Source organism: Cydia splendana, chromosome 17 (genome assembly GCF_910591565.1).
Source record: "Cydia splendana chromosome 17, ilCydSple1.2, whole genome shotgun sequence".
Classification (NCBI taxonomy): domain Eukaryota; kingdom Metazoa; phylum Arthropoda; class Insecta; order Lepidoptera; family Tortricidae; genus Cydia; species Cydia splendana.
In genome coordinates, this window is record NC_085976.1 from 18,193,540 (window position 1) to 18,211,528 (window position 17,989).

The 17,989-nt window shown below is 38.4% G+C and overlaps 1 protein-coding gene across 3 annotated transcripts in view; it reads right to left on the reverse strand.

Annotated features, from left to right (window-relative positions):
• Positions 1-5,042: 5,042 nt before the first annotated feature.
• LOC134798917 (sorting nexin-27) overlaps positions 5,043-17,989 on the reverse strand; it is a 34,911-nt gene continuing 21,964 nt past the window's right edge. For all 3 annotated transcript variants that reach the window (XM_063771341.1, XM_063771343.1, XM_063771342.1), the window contains exons 4-11: positions 17,445-17,575; positions 16,877-16,974; positions 16,134-16,229; positions 15,468-15,618; positions 9,424-9,584; positions 8,662-8,851; positions 7,212-7,378; positions 5,043-6,775 (exon numbers count right to left, since the gene is read on the reverse strand). In XM_063771341.1, the coding sequence (XP_063627411.1) occupies positions 6,707-6,775; positions 7,212-7,378; positions 8,662-8,851; positions 9,424-9,584; positions 15,468-15,618; positions 16,134-16,229; positions 16,877-16,974; positions 17,445-17,575 (1,063 nt within the window). In that variant the 3' untranslated portion in view covers positions 5,043-6,706. The remainder of the gene's footprint in view (positions 6,776-7,211; positions 7,379-8,661; positions 8,852-9,423; positions 9,585-15,467; positions 15,619-16,133; positions 16,230-16,876; positions 16,975-17,444; positions 17,576-17,989) is intronic.

The window sequence follows — 17,989 nt, forward strand, 5'->3', positions numbered from 1 at the left end:
CGTTCAAGTCGGTACAGTCGACGACAAAGATATGTTTACGTTTTAAAAGGAGTAAGGTGCAAAATTGTAAATATATCTTTGACGTCAACGGTACAAAGATAGCTTAACACATTCACTGCCCCCGACGCACATGTGCGTCCACCGTCATACATGTTTGTTCCTAGGCCACGCCCCCTGGCAGTGAATGCGTTAAACGGGCTCTAGTTTAATATTAATAAAGCGATATTTTAATATTACCATTGAATTGATTATAAAAAGCCGCGAATGCCACCTGAATTTAAACCTTAGATTTGAACGATAACATTAAATCTTTAAATAAATTCTTTGAATATGTTTAATTATTGCACTTTTTCGATATATGTCGCTGCGACCGAAAATGACAGTAATATAAATAAAACATCAAAACGAAAATAATCGCAGTTATACTTATAGCAGCCTTAGAAACAAAATAAACTAATCGGCACACATAAGTAAAGTGCATTCGGGTAATTGCGAATACTGAAAATTGTCAGGTAATTTCTAAAATGGACTGTTTAATGGAATTAAGGGTGTTTTCGGAATTACCCAAATACACCTTATTGCGCATAATTTATTTTAACGGTTCGCGGAAAAAATTAAGTTGCTATTAGTAAACACTTAATTAATTGTATTTCTCTAACAATACGGCATCAAGCCTAATTTTAATTTATTTATTCTCCATTCACTTCTAACAATTAATTTAACTTGACTAAGTACTTGACACCTTGACATGTTCATGAGAGGCTTTAATATATTGTTAACCCATACATGCCCAGTGGGTTATATTTTATACATTAAGAAACTCATATTCAAATCCAAAGTAAATACAATTTCTGGGCATTTATGGGTGAATAAAAAACATAAATTACGACTAAATGGGTGAATCAACTTTTTCTTGCCACTTGTTGCCATGGTTACGGTCTCCTGGGTCACTCTTAACATACTAGTTATTTCGTATTTAAAATAACCAAACTTGAATTTTTTGGTAGTTATAAGGCCTTTCCATAATGGGACATCTACTAAGGACCGTATCGTTAATTATGGATACAACTTTACTTAGCCGTTTTTTCTGGTATTATATTTTTATTTAAAATTTACACATATAGTTTAATTAGTGCTTTAATAATAAGTAACATTTCGTCCTGACAGATCGACGTAAAGCATATGGTTTGGACAATATTTACCTAATCCTCCCGAGTAACAACAACGATTGTGTGCAAATACTACAAGAAAATTTGCGGTTTGCGACCAAGACGAGATATTACACCAAAAAATCGTACTATTATGTAAACAGCAATTACACATGATTCGTAAAGCGAAACATCTGGGCATAGTCTAATCATTTCTTGTAGTTGGAAAAAAGTTTTGGATGGTGGCCTTTTAGAGAATATGGCACGTTACTTACGGCAACCCCGACTTTGGTATACAATATAACCATCATGGAGCGTTTCTATCGACCTGCTCTAGCCATGGTTCAACGCCATGAATGTCCGTTAGGCTTTGGATTTCGGTAGATTCTTTTAGCTGTTTCCCTCATTTCGCTTGCGTCAGAAATTGTCGGGAATCCAAAATGTTGCATAAAAAGTCGTTTGCATGTAAAAATACAAATTCATCACATTTATTCTGTGGATGTTCAATTGAGCAATCATGAAAAGGACACTTAGATGGCATATTTTGGCAGCATATTAACCTTTTGTTTCTTTAAATCGTACCAAGGAATCGGTGAAATAGTCTCAAATTAAGCTCGATAGGCTTGTCCAAATTATATTTGCTAGACGGTATTGAAATCATCATAAAGTCCCTAAAATAAAATAAATGTAAAACCTTCTTATATCAGATGTGGCTTAAAAATATCCCCAGATTATACCTTAAGAACATAGTAATACAAAATAATACACACGTCAACAGTTAGACCAGGTTTTATCTGTATCTATAATTAACGATACGGTCCTTAAGCACGTTTGTAGAACATGGTACAGCTCTTCTAAGAAACTATGCTACTATTGTCTACTGGCTGATGGGGCAGAATAACAACAAGAACTAGTTGGTCGACCCAAATACGATTAAAATTATGAATATTATGATACTAATTTGTAACACAAAAACGATCACATTAACACTTGAATAGTACTTCATTTTGTGTTCAATTTTTATGGAACTATCCTTGTGGCTTTCCATCAGAGAAATTTATATTATATCCTTATTATTCATGTGCATAAGGAATTTTCCATGAGAAAAGGTTTATTGCACATGGAATGGAGCATAAGGAAATTTTCTGTTAGAAAGGTCTTTATCTTATGCACGTGAAGCATAAGGAACCTATTCTGATGGAAAGCCACATTTTACGGATACGGATTTACTAAAGTTGTCATAAAAGGGAATGCTACAAGCACAGTTTTAATTTTATCACACGATGTTCCAGATATGGAACAAATGTAGCAGAAGTAGATAAAAACATCACAAATAAAGTTAAAACATACATATTTCTGACCAAAAGGAATCGAATTATAAATGTACCCATAACAGGCTACATTTCTTCTATTTTTGTTCCTAAGCAATGGCACGTTATTGCTATAAACCAAGTTCCATTTTTTAAATGTTCCAAATATGGGACATTCAAATAAATGTAAATAAATTGGGATAAATACTCAAGCTACCACATACACAAATTCTACTTATATTTTACCTTGACCAACTTTAGGACCATATTGATGAATTAATGAGAAAGAGAGGCGTCATTTTATGGTATAGGAGTAGAAAAAACTACAACTTATATACACATTAGCACGGAATTTAACTATAGAAATAAAATGTGTCGTCCCACGGGTAAGGTACCTTATGGCGGTTGGCGCTTACGCCTATATTAACGCCACTTCAATATTATTGCGGTGCTATGCGACGTAAGCGCCAGCCGCCATAAAGTACGTATTCTCGTGGCACGTCACAAATTTATTCGGATAACACACTCAAAAACACTCTACTACCAGTTTTGTATAGTTACACTGTATATACTTAATAAAACAATTATATTTCAAATCTCAATAACATTGAGACAAATACTGTAATCCATATCACATATATAAATATAACTTAAATAACATTTAACCGTTACAAAATATCTACACATTTAGCTAGAGTGAAGCGATTTTTAAACATATGTGACGTCCCACGGCTAAAGTTACCTTATGGCGGTTGGCGCTTACGCTATTATTAACGCCGCTCCAATACTATTGCTGTGCTATGCGTCCTAAGCGCCAGCCACCATAAAGTACCTTTTCCCATGGCAAGTCACATATTTAGATTTATCAAATTTAACAGCAAATTATATGAATATAATTCACTCATTTTCACTTTTAAAGCAATAGACAGATGACACGGAACACGCTAACCTATAATATTTACAGAAAATATATAAAAATATTGACTTCGCATAACAAGGATATGTATGGAAAATAGTTTAAAGTACATTTTCATGGATCATCCACTAGATACCGTCGTAAAGGGCTAAAATAGCATGCAAATAAGAACGTAATGCAAATATGTTTATAATTCCTTGAACGTATGAAAAGTAGCAGAAAATACTAAACGGACGAGACGTTCAAAATGAGCTGAACACAAAATTATTATAATATCAAATTATTAATTCGCTGTCATCGAGTGAAGTCTCGGTAGCTCAGTTGGCAGAGCCAGAGTCGCGAGTTCGCGTCTCGCCCGAGGCGGTAAATTTTTCCATTTATTTCTAAGTTTTGTCGCATCGTTTGCAGACATTTCTGAACTCAGAATATAATTGTTAAAAGAATATGAGTAGGACCCCCGACGGGCCCGAAACATGTCGCCAATAGCGACTAAAAATTCAAGTGAGTGAAACCGTTGTCGTATAAACAATTTAAAACATGTCTCACGAAAGTTTAATATCGAGAATATGAGTGTGTGAAGTCATTTTGAACATCAAGGCCGCATAGCTACTTTGTTTGACTACTTTCCCATATTATGGCTGACTTAGTATTTAATCTAAAAAGGGAATGATTTAAGATAATTTTATATGAAATGAGTTCAGTCGATCTATTAAGAGAGTTCTATAAAGAGAGCCATTTAATAAAATTTTATTTATTTATACGAATAATAATTATGATGATGGCAGTTAGGACCAATGAGTTTACATACGACTTATAATTTAATTTTTTTATTCAATTACTTTAATTTTTAAATGCATTACGTCTCCCTACACACAACATTCTCCATGATTTATTTAATATAATTGTATAAGTATAGTATAAATTAAGTTAAGGTTGGTAAGTACAAAATTACCTAAACTAAAATTAGGTTATAAAAATTGAGACATAATAGCAACCTAGGATCAAAGTTGCTTAAAAACTACAGGATAGGAAATACAGAGCCTAATATAAAAGTCACACTTACAGAGAGAAACTTCAACGACCATTTTGTTTTGCCCAACGAGTCACTTTTAATAGGGATTATTACGCAAAACTCTGCGTAGGGGATGCCACTAGCACAAACAGTAAACAAACGGCCTTGATGCATCAATGTCATATTTATTCGTAACAAATAATCTGTGAAAACTTGTCAAAAAACTGTGTACGGCACAAAGAGAAAAGAGTGTATAGATAATTACTGTCGTGGTAAATTATGTAGCCACAGTACATTTACTGCCATCTTTCGACAGAAAATAAAACCGTTAGAACGCCATTTGACCTTATTCTTTCACTGATATGTGTTAATTTGTGAAATAATATTGAAATTAACGCCATCTACTCGACAGCTGTAGGCCAAAGGTTATGGCGCCATCGCTCAAAAGGATTGCACCATAGCTTTGGCGTAATGTCGAGTAGGTGGCGTTAATTTTAATATTTCACTAATTAACACATATCAGTGAAATAATAAGAATCAAAGTCAAATGGCGTTGTAACAGTTTTAATCTTCTGTCGAAAGATGGCAGTAAATTTACTGTGGCTACATAATTTTACTTCGACAATCCGCCTCTATTTCAAATTCTCTTTGGTATGTATAAGTTTTTCTATGGTTCACGGTATGTGCTAGTGCTGCACTCTGGCGGCAGAACATTGCAGTAATACTCCCTATTGTCATTTCAATACAATGTGCAAGCTACCACTTGAAAATTGTATTGAAATGAGTTCCCAAGTCGTAAAAGGGCCTATTTTATTTGATTGTCGATTTCTTTTCGACAGATTTTGGTAAAATTTGGTAAGTTTGAAGAGTTCCTCATTATGGATGGAAGATTTTTAAGGACATACAATGAAATTGCGCTTATAATTTATCTGTACATTGTAATAGGGAACTCTGTCTATCCACAAAATTATATCATAATCTTACGAAAAAAACGGCAAAAGATGCTATAAGGATTAGTAAAATGTGTCCAACTGTACCTACTAATTCTCATATATTTCATAGAATACCTTACATAAACATATATGGTACCATCACTAAAATAAAAAATTCATATTGATCAATGACCTGCCATATTTAATAGTAATAGTACCATATATAAAGAAATACTTAACGCTCCGAGTAATTGCATAGAGTAACATTACCTAAATATTTTAACTATCAAGATAAATAAACGTATTATATTAACATTAGTATATTTTATAATAATGATAATAATAACGTTCTACGATTCGCGTTCTGGTAGTTTTTTTGCACTGGCAACATTGATAAAATTTTCATTACTTGTCCCAAATTTTCAAACGATTTGGCAACGTAGTTACCACCCAAACGTAACATAAGGTCCATCGATTGCAATTAGACTTGTGACAGACTTGATAACGTAATAATAATTCCGCGCTGTTTTAGTAACCCCCTGCTTCTCTAACTGTATTAATTAATTAAAAAGGGATGGGTAGTTTATCATGCACGCGAGATACTGTCGTAAGTAGTAATAGTATGAATTTTATGAAATGATTTTTTGGGCGCGGGCCCTAATCTGTTTAACAAATGCCTTTTCTTTTTTTTTATGCAGCGGTTACCAATGCTGCCGCTGCTGAGTGAACGGGAACGAACTTGTTTAAAAAGCAATTTTACCGTCCTATTTATATGGTTCATATTCATGTAACAGCTCATTCTGTTACCTGACAGGTCACACACAGGCCCCACACACAGGATCGTCTTAAGTTACCTAAACTCCTTATCACAGAATGAGCTGTTACATAAATTTGAACCTTAATACTATCACTTTGCTTTTTTTTATTGCTTTGGCACGCGCTTAAGATGCCTCATCATAAAACCAACAAAGGTTTTTGTTTAACAGATTAGGGCTCGAGCCGAAAAAATCATCTCATAAAATTCATACTATAGTTTGGCACGACATAATACGGCCTCACTGCTAACTTCAGTGTGGATTCTGAATGTTGCCAGTATTTTCTACTAATTCGGTAGTTTATTACAGCATAATACTCTCTTATTCCTCTCGTCTTTGCCCCATTTTGTATATCCAGGTTGAATTGTTTTTGAGTTGGCGATGTTGCCAGTAGATGTTTTCTACCAATTTGGGAGTTTTGATGGCGTAATACGGTCTTATAGGTAAGCTCGCGCACCGAGAGTTCCTTTGTCTCCAGTTGTGTTGGTAATGTTGCCAGTAGTTTTCTACCAATTTGGGAGTTTTGATGGCGTAATACGGTCTTACTAGCTATGCTCGCGCGCTGAGGGTTCCTTAGTCGCCTGTGTCGACCCAGCTCATCTCCTCGGCTATTCTGTCCAAGCAATTACACAGGAACTGGTACTGTGAACAAAATATAGTTTCAGAAAAATACTTTCCTAAATATCGTAAAGAAATAAAAAAATCTCTTTCTTTTTATTTCTGTATTCATGTAAATGTAAGTTTCTTGTTGGCTTTTGAAAGCCTATTATTTTAGTATATGATGTAAAAACACAGATAAAATTGGTTTCAAGGAGATTTTTGGTCCTTGATGAAAATAGAATTTTAAATTTGTCAAAAAATCTGTAAAAAAACTTTTACGTATAGCGGAAATAGAGCGATAGTCCTCGTATGATCGTGTGTGGAATACGTAATTCTAGCTGCGGCCTGTGTAAAGTTAACTCGATCCGACTTTTTATTTAGGCGTACGGAGCGGCAGCTAACGTTGACGAGGCTTCAATATACGGATACTAGGGCTGGTCCGAGTCCCATTTGGGTTAATAAGTAGTTATACACTTACATATGGCGTGAACAGAGCGATAGTCCTCGTATGATCGTGTGTGGAATATGTGATTCTTGCTGCGGCCGCGTCGTCGTCGGCTCGCCACTCCCTCACGGATCTCCACGGTACTTCGGCGGTCTGTGCGTTGCCTTCCGTGCACGCTGTGAGCTTTAGACCGTTCCAGCCTGGAAGAAGACAATTTAACACATATATTTAGGGTATAAAAGGGACATATGTGTTACTGTTGGTAGAATTGACAGGAAAAACCTATGATGGTGGCATCTGCATAAAACTTCGATTGCCCAACCCCATTGGACAGTGGCGGTTTTGCAGTCTTTACCATCCTAGGCCCCAGGCCCTGTAGCCGCCCCTTGCTCAGCACCCATCATATTGACTACATTTTGAGTTATTTCTTGTTATCATCAACGATGTTTTTGGCACAATTTGCCGCTCCTAAATATCTTGCCGCCCTAGGCCCGGGCCTACTGGGCCTTAGGGCAAATCCGCCACTGCCATTGGAAACTTGAAATTGACATTTATCCATAACAGGTGCTGCCCCCTACATTTCATACACTGTCGCGTACCACTCCAGCAGGGCGACCGCGGGGTGAGGTGCGAGCGGGGGGCAGCCAAGATGTCCGGGGACTTGCCCACTAGCCACCGCGGCTATAACTCGGCTCCGTCGAATTTGTAATATTTTTTATTATCATTAAACTCATAGTAAATCATTTTGAGTTCATATTTAGCGTCCATAGAATCAGGATAGCCCCTCAACATACACGTCTCCTTGGGTTGTAGGGGCTGGGCACCATGTGGTTGGTACCTTAACAACGGCAGAAAAAGATAGTCACGGATTTTAATTGTTGAGCCTCATTATTGTATTAATAAGAAATTGCTCACTAACATTTCAAAAGAACTTTTGCTTTTATTATTTATAAGTACTCACCGACAGTAACATTGAGTGTGGGAGTGAGACAGGCGTCGGTGCGCAGCGGAGGGAAGGCGATGTCTGCGTAGCCGGGCAGCGTGCGAGCGAGCGCGAGGTAGTCGGCGGCGCGGCGCACGTCCTGCAGCGCCTTCAGCTGGCAGAGACGTGCGTATATAGTCTTATCTCACTCACCGACAGTAACATTGAGTGTGGGAGTGAGACAGGCGTCGGTGCGCAGCGGAGGGAAGGCGATGTCTGCGTAGCCGGGCAGCGTGCGAGCGAGCGCGAGGTAGTCGGCGGCGCGGCGCACGTCCTGCAGCGCCTTCAGCTGGCAGAGACGTGCGTATATAGTCTTATCTCACTCACCGACAGTAACATTGAGTGTGGGAGTGAGACAGGCGTCGGTGCGCAGAGGAGGGAAGGCTATATCTCCGTAGCCGGGCAGCGTGCGAGCGAGCGCGAGGTAGTCGGCGGCGCAGCGCACGTCCTGCAGCGCCTTCAGCTGGCAGAGACGTGCGTATATAGTCTTATCTCACTCACCGACAGTAACATTGAGTGTGGGAGTGAGACAGGCGTCGGTGCGCAGCGGAGGGAAGGCGATGTCGCCGTAGCCGGGCAGCGTGCGAGCGAGCGCGAGGTAGTCGGCGGCGCGGCGCACGTCCTGTAGCGCCTTCAACTGGTAGAGACGTGCACCTGCGACGCATGAGCCGCGGTTCACGTCTTCTACGGCCTGGAAATTATATTCAATCCATACTTATCCATCCTAATATTATAAAGGCGAAAGTCTGTCTGTCTATTACCTCTTCACGCTTAAACCGCTTAATCGATCTAGATGAAACTTGGTATAGAGAATAGAGATAGTTTGAAACCCGAGAAAGGACATAGGATAGTTTTATCATCATCCCACGCAAACGAAGTCGCGGGCAAAAGCTAGTAGTATTATAAATACCTATACACACATCGACCTAATCCCTCTGTAAGCTCAGTAAGGCTGCGTTTCCACCAGACATGTTCAAGAAAGTGTAGCGTAGCGAGAGATGTGTTTAAACTAGTAGAATCACTTCATCTACCTATCTTCGCTCAGCGCAGCTCCAATGGACAATATTCTATTAAGATCTTTCTTTCTCAACCGATCAACGAATTGACAGCTGACTTTCATGACACATGAGGCATTATTGATTTATAAAACCGGCCTTCAAGAACACAAATGATCTTGCAGGGGATCATTATTTATTTAAGTTTACTTTCTTCAACGGAACGCAAGCTGACGTACACGTCATATCGTTAACCTGCTAAACTTACCTGCCAAAATATGAATGCTCTCGCGGCCGAATCAGCACACACGGCGGCCTCGCGCCGCGGGTTCCACAGCCAGCGGCGAACAGCGAGACACGATGATGATGCCGTCGAATAATTCTGTATGTAGAGGGAGTGGGGGCATTCGTTCGGTTGGAGTTTGCGTTCTGAAACATCAAATAAAAGAATAGAATAGAAGAAATTTTTCCCAAGAAACGCTTAAATTTAACTTAAATATAGGCCCGTGCACGAACTATAGGGGGCAGCATAGGAGCCGTCAGATTTTTGCCGCGAGGCGTAAATGTGTCGTTTATGCTTCCGATGTAGCCCACAAAATGCTAGAACGTACTATGCACAAGGAAAGGTACCAACGAGAACGGTAGATTTTAGCACTTATGTTTCAGATTCAGGCCACAAGATGGCAGACCCTCCAACGCGCATGGTCCTTATTACATGAGACATACAGAATCAACTTATTATTAAGCGTCACTGAAAAGGTCTCCAGTCAGCTGAATGTCAAGATACCACCTAAGGTTCTGTACGTGGAAACCCTCCCATACAACCATTTCCAGTCGCCGTTACGACGCGGTGTTGACACATCTTGTGTCGACACCGTCTGTTTCGGTCACAATTCCAGTCGCAGAGTCGTCGCCGTGTCGACACAGTTACCAGAAATGGGGAAGGGTCGACACATGACACAAAGTGACATAAAGTGTGGTCGCCGTGTGCACACATTGTTTCGGGTTTGCGACTACTTTATGCCAAAATCATTCGTTCATTCGTTCATTTTGTTCCTGTCAAATGGAAACTGTCAGATGGAAAAATACTTAAATAAAAATAAGTGACATTAATACGCCATCTCTAAAACGGATTACAAGACGTAATTATATATATTGTTTGCATTTATATTACAATAGGACTTAAATTATTATGGGGAATTAAACTGCTCGAGTGATTTGATAAACTAAGTGTAATATAATCAACGCGCCACCACATTGTTTTAGTTTAGCCGGAAATGAAATTGTTTACTTCTCAGTGCCTGTGTTCATAACTATATTATTTGAAGCATTTTTAGTACTTCGATGCGTATACTATACTTAAATAACAGAAATAACGCTTTACATACTACGAAACTTGTTAATTATGATGTATAAATATGGTTTAAGGCTGAGAAATATTGCAGTCACAAAGGAGTTGCAATGTTTCGACCTTGTGTCGACTCTGTGTTGACACATGACACGCGCTGTCAAAAGTAATAACAAAGTTACTGGTATGTTACTGGATTTGCAAAATGGCTCCTTGTGTTGATTTGTTTTCAGATATTCTCAAAGTGTAAAAATTCCGTGGTCAGAGATGGGCATTAATCGATTAACTGTTTATTCGACTAATTCATGGAATAAAAAAAGTTAATTCTCAAATTTTAATCGCGATTAGTTTAGTCGACCTAACATAGATTGAAATTGAATTAATCTGAATATTAATCGAATAAATTATCGATTAAATCTCGATTGAAAGTTGACAGGGGGCCATTTTTGTACGTAAAAATAATAGAAATGTCTTGCATGCAGATGGTAGCAAAACACTTTGTCATAAAAGTCGAGATGGGTGTCGATATATAGGTTTTAGGGAGTGCCGATTTCGAAAATAATGACCATTTTGGAATCCCAAATGGCGGCCATGCACTGTGTCATAAAAGTCGTCATGGATGTCGTTTTATACGTTTTAGGGGGCCCCAATTTTGAAAATGATGACCATTTTGGAATCCAAAATGGCGGCCATGCACTATGCCATAAAAGTCGTCATGGGTGTCGTTTTATAGGTTTTAGGGGGCGCAGATTTCGAAAATGATGACCATTTTGGATTCCAAGATGGCGGCCATGCACTATGTCATAAAAGTCGTCATGGATGTCGTTTTAAGAATAAGAAGAATAAGAATAAGAATATAGGTTTTATGGGGCCCCGATTTAGAAAATGATGACCATTTTGAAATCCAAAATGGCGGCCATGCACTATGCCATAAAAGTCGTCATGGGTGTCGTTTTATAGGTTTTAGGGGGCGCAGATTTCGAAAATGATGACCATTTTGGATTCCAAGATGGCGGCCATGCACTATGTCATAAAAGTCGTCATGGATGTCGTTTTATAGGTTTTAGGGGGCGCAGATTTCGAAAATGATGACCATTTTGAAATCCAAAATGGCGGCCATGCACTATGTCATAAAAGTCGTCATGGGTGTCGTTTTATAGGTTTTGGGGGGCGCAGATTTAGAAAATGATAACCATTTTGGATTCCACTTTTATGACAAAATACGTAGCCGCCATCTTGGATTATAAAATGATCATCGTTTTCGAATTCTGCACTCCCCCTAAAACCTATAAATCGACATCCGTGACGACGCAAGTTATCTTTATTTTCAGATCTAACAAATTGCTACAGAAACAAAGGACAAAAAAGAAGCGAGGAGGTAATGAAACAAGCAAAAATACAGATGATTCCTCGACGCAATTGGTGATTCTTAAATTGTGTCCAGATTTTTTTTGTCATAAAAGTTTTTATTTTTCACATATTACTCTCACAAGTTCCGTGACATTTCGACCTTGTAATTTTTTAAGTAAATGTTTTTGTTTATCTATGAGGATCTCACTAGAATAGTATAATCAAGGTATGTTTATATTTGATGAATGAAATAGTAACGCAAAAAAAAAATATATTTGTGTCTTATATTATATTCCTGCCGAAGACTTTTATTTTACCTTTTCCTTCTACACAAGTTTGGCCAAGTAATAAGAATTTAGGGCTCTCAATTTTATTTTGACTTCTACAACAGTAAAGCTACGAGGCCATGTTTGGTATCGTTTTCGTATAAATTCGCAGTACCAAATTTAGTTAAGGTATCACGTATTGACACCATTCCGAAGTAAAAACATATAAACTTATTAAAATACTTTCTTTTAAACTCCTCTTCACGCTTAAACTGCTGAACAGTTTTAATTTAAATTTGGTACACATATATTTTGAGTCCTGAGACAGGATATAATAAGTTATCTCAAAAATCATCCTTTAAAGGTGTGAAATGAGGTGTAGGGGGGAATTCAGAATTGACTTCTTGAAGTTAATACTGTTTAAGTTTAGGTTTGAAGTCATGTTTTTTCATCATTTTTAACTAAATCAAAGATGTAGACCATCCCAAATTTCATATAAATCGGTTCAGCGGTTATTGATTTCCCGTACAAATTTCCACGCCACTTTTCACACCTTCAAAAGATGATTTTGGTTATAAGGTCTATCCTATGTCCTGTTCCGGGACGCAAACTATTTCTATACCAAATTTCAACGAAATCGGTTCAGCGGTTAAGCGTCAAGAAGAGTTTCAAAAAACCGGCCAAGTGCGAGTCGGACTCGCGTATTAAGGGTTCCGTACATTAAGTCCGACTCGCGCTTGACTGCACATTTCTAATAGGTTTTCCTGTCGTCTATAGGTAAAGAACTATTTTGTGTATTCAGACGGACATACATACAGACGCACGAGTGATCCTATAAGGGTTCCGTTTTTTCCTTTTGAGGTACGGAACCCTAAAAAGATTTATTTTTATTTTGTGGAATGGTGTCAATGTGATATCTTAAATGGATTCAGCACCCCAGATTTATACGAAAACGATACCAAACACGGCCTAGCACCTTCACTGATATAGATATATCAAGATAAAATTGAGAGCCCTAAATAAACTTTCCAGAGCGGATATCTCAAAAACTATTCAACATATCGAAAAAATTGACTGAATAAACTTGTAACAAATTAAATTAACTTTCATTTTGTATAAGTGGCCATGTCGCTGAGATGCATAGTTTCCGAGATATAATCGAAAAACGGGAAAATGGGACCTTCAAAGCCCCCTCTCTCCCCCCCGCTCAAGGGCTACGGCCGGGGACTTTTGATATGTTCACCTCCTAACTTGTCAAACCGAGTTACGGAGTCAAAAATTGTGTTCCGAGCATTTCCCTCTACAACTTTTAGAGCATTCGTTGCCTGACCTAAGTAGCTTATTGAATTTCTTTCAAAACTTTTCTGTAAAAGGTTGACGGGTGTTGGGTGTTTATATGGTTTCGGTCGATTATTATCATTTGCATTGCCCATGATGACTTACTAGAATTACGAGCACACGAGACACTAATAGTAGTTTGACAAACCTTGGTTTTCAAGAGGTATTTTATATTGACATTTGCTGTCACAAATTTGCTGTCAGATTTAGTCGCAAACCGCACGCAAAGTGCACACAAATGTGTCGACACCTTGTTACGGAAAAGTGTAGACACGGCGACGACACTTTGTTTCGAAACAATTCTAGACACATTGTGTGGACTCTGTTACGACACATCTGACATTTAGTTACCACTTTGTGATTCTGCGACTGGAATGGTTATATGGGCTTCCGAGGGAGCGCAACTACACGCTAAAGTACGAATTTTATACAAAAAGTAAATTTTAAGCCTGTATTATCGAATTAAAAAGTACAATAACAATACATTAATTTGAATTACGGTACTTAAACATAAACAGTAATTAATGTATCATACAAGGTGAAATAAATTATATGGGAAGCGTTCATTCAAGGAGGAATGGCACAGGAGTAGGTATACACAATATTTATATTTTTATAAATTTACAACCTAGACACACACATAGCTTTTATAGATCTCGAAAAAGCTTTCGACAAGGTGGATTGGAAGAAGATGATGGGTATCCTGCGCGAAATTGGAGTTGACTACAGGGACAGGAGGATCATTTACAAACTATATAAGAACCAGGAGACCATTATCAAAGTAGGAGAAGAAAAAGGGAAAGCTAGAATCAGACAAGGAGTGAGACAGGGGTGTCCATTATCACCACTCATCTTTAACATTTTCATAGAGCAAGCCATAAAAATTATAATAGAGTCAGATTTGGGAGGGGTTAAGGTAAACGGGCACAAAATTCATTTCATACGTTTCGCGGACGATATCGCGGCATTTGCCAATGACCGGGGTGAATTACAAAAATTGGTTTCAAAAATGGATGAAGTTTTCAATCAATTTGGACTTAAAATAAATTGCAAAAAAAACTAAAACTCTTACAGTATATATCAAAAAGCATAATGACAGCATCTAAACGCCCTAAAGTTTACAAATCCATCATATTACAGGACACACCAATAGAGCAAGTCAATAAATACAAATATTTAGGAAGCGTAATAACCAATTACTCTAGATGCACCGAGGACATCAAACAGAGAATCGCTATGGCTAAAAGAGCCTTCAATAACAAAAAAGATCTGCTTAAGGCATGCATTTCAAAAATATCCAAAAAAACGATTGATTAAGGTGTTTATCTGGAGCATTGCGTTGTATGCAAGTGAGACATGGACACTGAGACAACAAGATAGAAAGAGGTTGGAGGCTTTCGAAATGTGGTGTTGGCGGAGGATGATGGAGAGGATTAGCTGGACTGAAAGGAAGACGAATGAAGAGGTCCTGAGAGTGATAGGAGAAAAGCGATGCTTGTTAAACGCAATAAGAAATAGGAGAGGCATGATGTTAGGGCACCTTATACGGCATGATAACTTTTTCCTAAACATCCTGGAAGGCAGGATTGAAAAGACAAGAGAAGAAGGGAGACCAAGAATCACTAATCTCAGCCAAATAAAAAATAATGCGTCGTATGTGGAAATTACAAGACTGGCACAAGAAAGAAGTGATTGGCGATTACTCCACCGACAAGAGCAAAGCTCTTAAGTTATGATGATGATGATGAAATTTAAAATGTGTTTTCTAAGTTACTTATAGGTGGAGGAATATGTGCAGTGCCTAAATAAAAGTTAAAAGAAATAGATTATATTACATTAGAGGTATCGCCGAACGGAGCGCTAAGCCCGTCAAGAAAGATGCGGTTATTCCCACTAGTTACCACCAAGTCGTTACTTTCCCAGTCGTTACTTTCCCAGTAGTTACCACTGGTAACAACTTAGTGGTAATTAGAGGGAATAACCCGAAAGATGCGATCAAGTAAAACTTACCAAAGTTGTACTCGACGATTTCGAACAGGTAGAAGTACTTTTGCACGGACTTGGATAGTCCGATCTTCTCGCAAACCGCCCGGTATACGTCATCGGCGTTGGTGGATTTCAGAACAGAGACGGTTACTACTTCTTTGTCGGGAAGGAGCACCTGAATGAAAAAAAAACGTATAAATGGTTAATTCGATTGACCTACGGGTCAAGGCAGATTATCTTGGGTCAAATAGATGGCAAGCGTGTGCGAGGAAAAGCACCCATGAGATGGTCTGATGTTGTGAAGAGGGTGGTTGGCGGCAATATGCAGTGCGTGACCCATATGACTTATGATCGCACACCGTGGAGATGGAGCACACTTGGTCGCGATCCTCAGCAATGAGGGACCGAGGAAGAAGAGATGGGTCAAATCTTGTAAGTTAAATTTGACCCACTTCCCGACTTCCAATGAAGCTGAAAAATTGTATACATATGTAAGTCGGGTGACAATGCAATATTATGGTACCATCGAGCTGATCTGATATTGGAGACAGGAGGGTGGCCATAGGAACTCTGTGATAAAACAACGCAACCTAATTAGAATTGTCTCGATGAGTATTCGTTGCCTGTGGAAAAGTACAGTCAGCACTAAAAGCTTGTACCAAAAACGAATTTTTTCAAACACTTATTTACCTTTAGGTCGACTGGCGATGGGTTGGAAGAGTCGTCTGAGTCTGTGAGAAACTCCTGCACTGCGTCTGATTCTGCTATCACTCGTACTGCGCACACCTGCGAATTATTAGTACATTACGATACAAGTGCGAAAATAGGAAGTTCGCAACGAGTGGCGACAGATTGAAACACGACCGAAGGGAGTAAAGGCATTACGTGTGGCGAATAAGGACACAGGTATTAACTCCGTATATAATATAATATACGGAGTTATATAAGGATTGGTTTTAATAGGATCTTTATCAATTTCACATTTCAAATTTATTTATTTTAAGAGTTGGTAAGGCCGTGCGGCCCACCCGCGTTTTTTTTTAATAGTAGTAAACACAACAATTTTTTTTTTCTCTCAAAATTCGTTTAAATTACTATTTTTAAGAATGGGTCCTTTTTAGGGTTCCGTACCCAAACGGTAAAAACGGGACCCTATTACTAAGACTCCGCTGTCCGTCCGTCCGTCCGTCTGTCACCAGGCTGTATCTCATGAACCGTGATAGCTAGGCAGTTGAAATTTTCACAGATGATGTATTTCTGTTGCCGCTATAACAACAAATACTAAAAAGTAAGGAATCCTCGGTGGGCGAGTCCGACTCGCACTTGTCCGGTTTTTTCTTAACTACGTCTGACATAAGTATATTTCAAATTTCCTATAAATAAGTTAAGATAAAGAAGTCCATTGAAGTACGTAAAGATACGGAAGAACATACTTTTTCAAGATACTGTTCGAGTCCTCTCCGTCTCCCGTCCAGCTGTTGCTCGCTCAGTGTGAACGGCCACTTGCCCGGCAGCTTCGGAAAATTGAACCCTGCGACCATCAACATAAGGTCTAAATTAGCTAGAGCTACAAACTATTATAACATTATTTTTTCGAATTAGATGGATTTAAAAGAGTTTTTGAACTTCCATACGTACGTGCCTCATCATTGTTGTAAATGGCGTTATTTATTTTAAATATAGGCTTTTAGCATTGAGCGTATGCAAACTGTCAACTTACTGCTATGTATGATTACAAAACGAAAATGGGACTGCCTTGTCTGTCACAAACACAAAAACAATATGAAAGAGAAATAAAAGCTACATTTAATTCTTAAAAACATCACTAGATGGTGCTGTACTTTATGACAGAGCTAAAGCGTAGCTCCGTTTTATCTTGGGTATGAATTCTCACGATGTACAGCTGTTATCCGCTACAAGTCACAATTCTCAATCGATTCTCGCGAAAATTATTGTAATTTTTTCAGAATAAAAGAACCAAGGTTAACAGCAGTTACAAACCTAGAAACTCTTTTCTCAACAGCTGGTGCAAAACAGCGAACTCCCTGTAACGGCGGCTGCAGAGATGCCTCCCCGCCATGTGCACGTTGAACGCGACGTACGATCGTCCGCTGTTGCGCTCCATCACCACCCTGTATATGTCAAACAGTTATTAGTACAGTAGAAATACGACATCAACAGTCGATTTAGCTAATTTAAAGGTGATAAAAAAATTGTCAAGTGATTGCAACCAATTAGGACGCCTAAAATATCAGAATGGGTGAGTCGGGCATAGAGACACCATAGAGATTACTCTACTATAGTCATCCTTTTATACTCATCCTTTTATTTTGGGTGCTAATACTAGTGTAAGGCAAAGATAGTAAGCTTCTCTCTGTCTGTTTGAAATTAGACAGTCCTTTGACTAACTACAAAATATATATTATTATTATCTATTTCAATACAAAATAGATTAGGTATTGCCGTCCACAGTAACCGATTGTTTCGAAATGGTGAACGAGGGAAACTCAGTTTGCTAATGTAGATCGAGTAATCTGATATCTCAA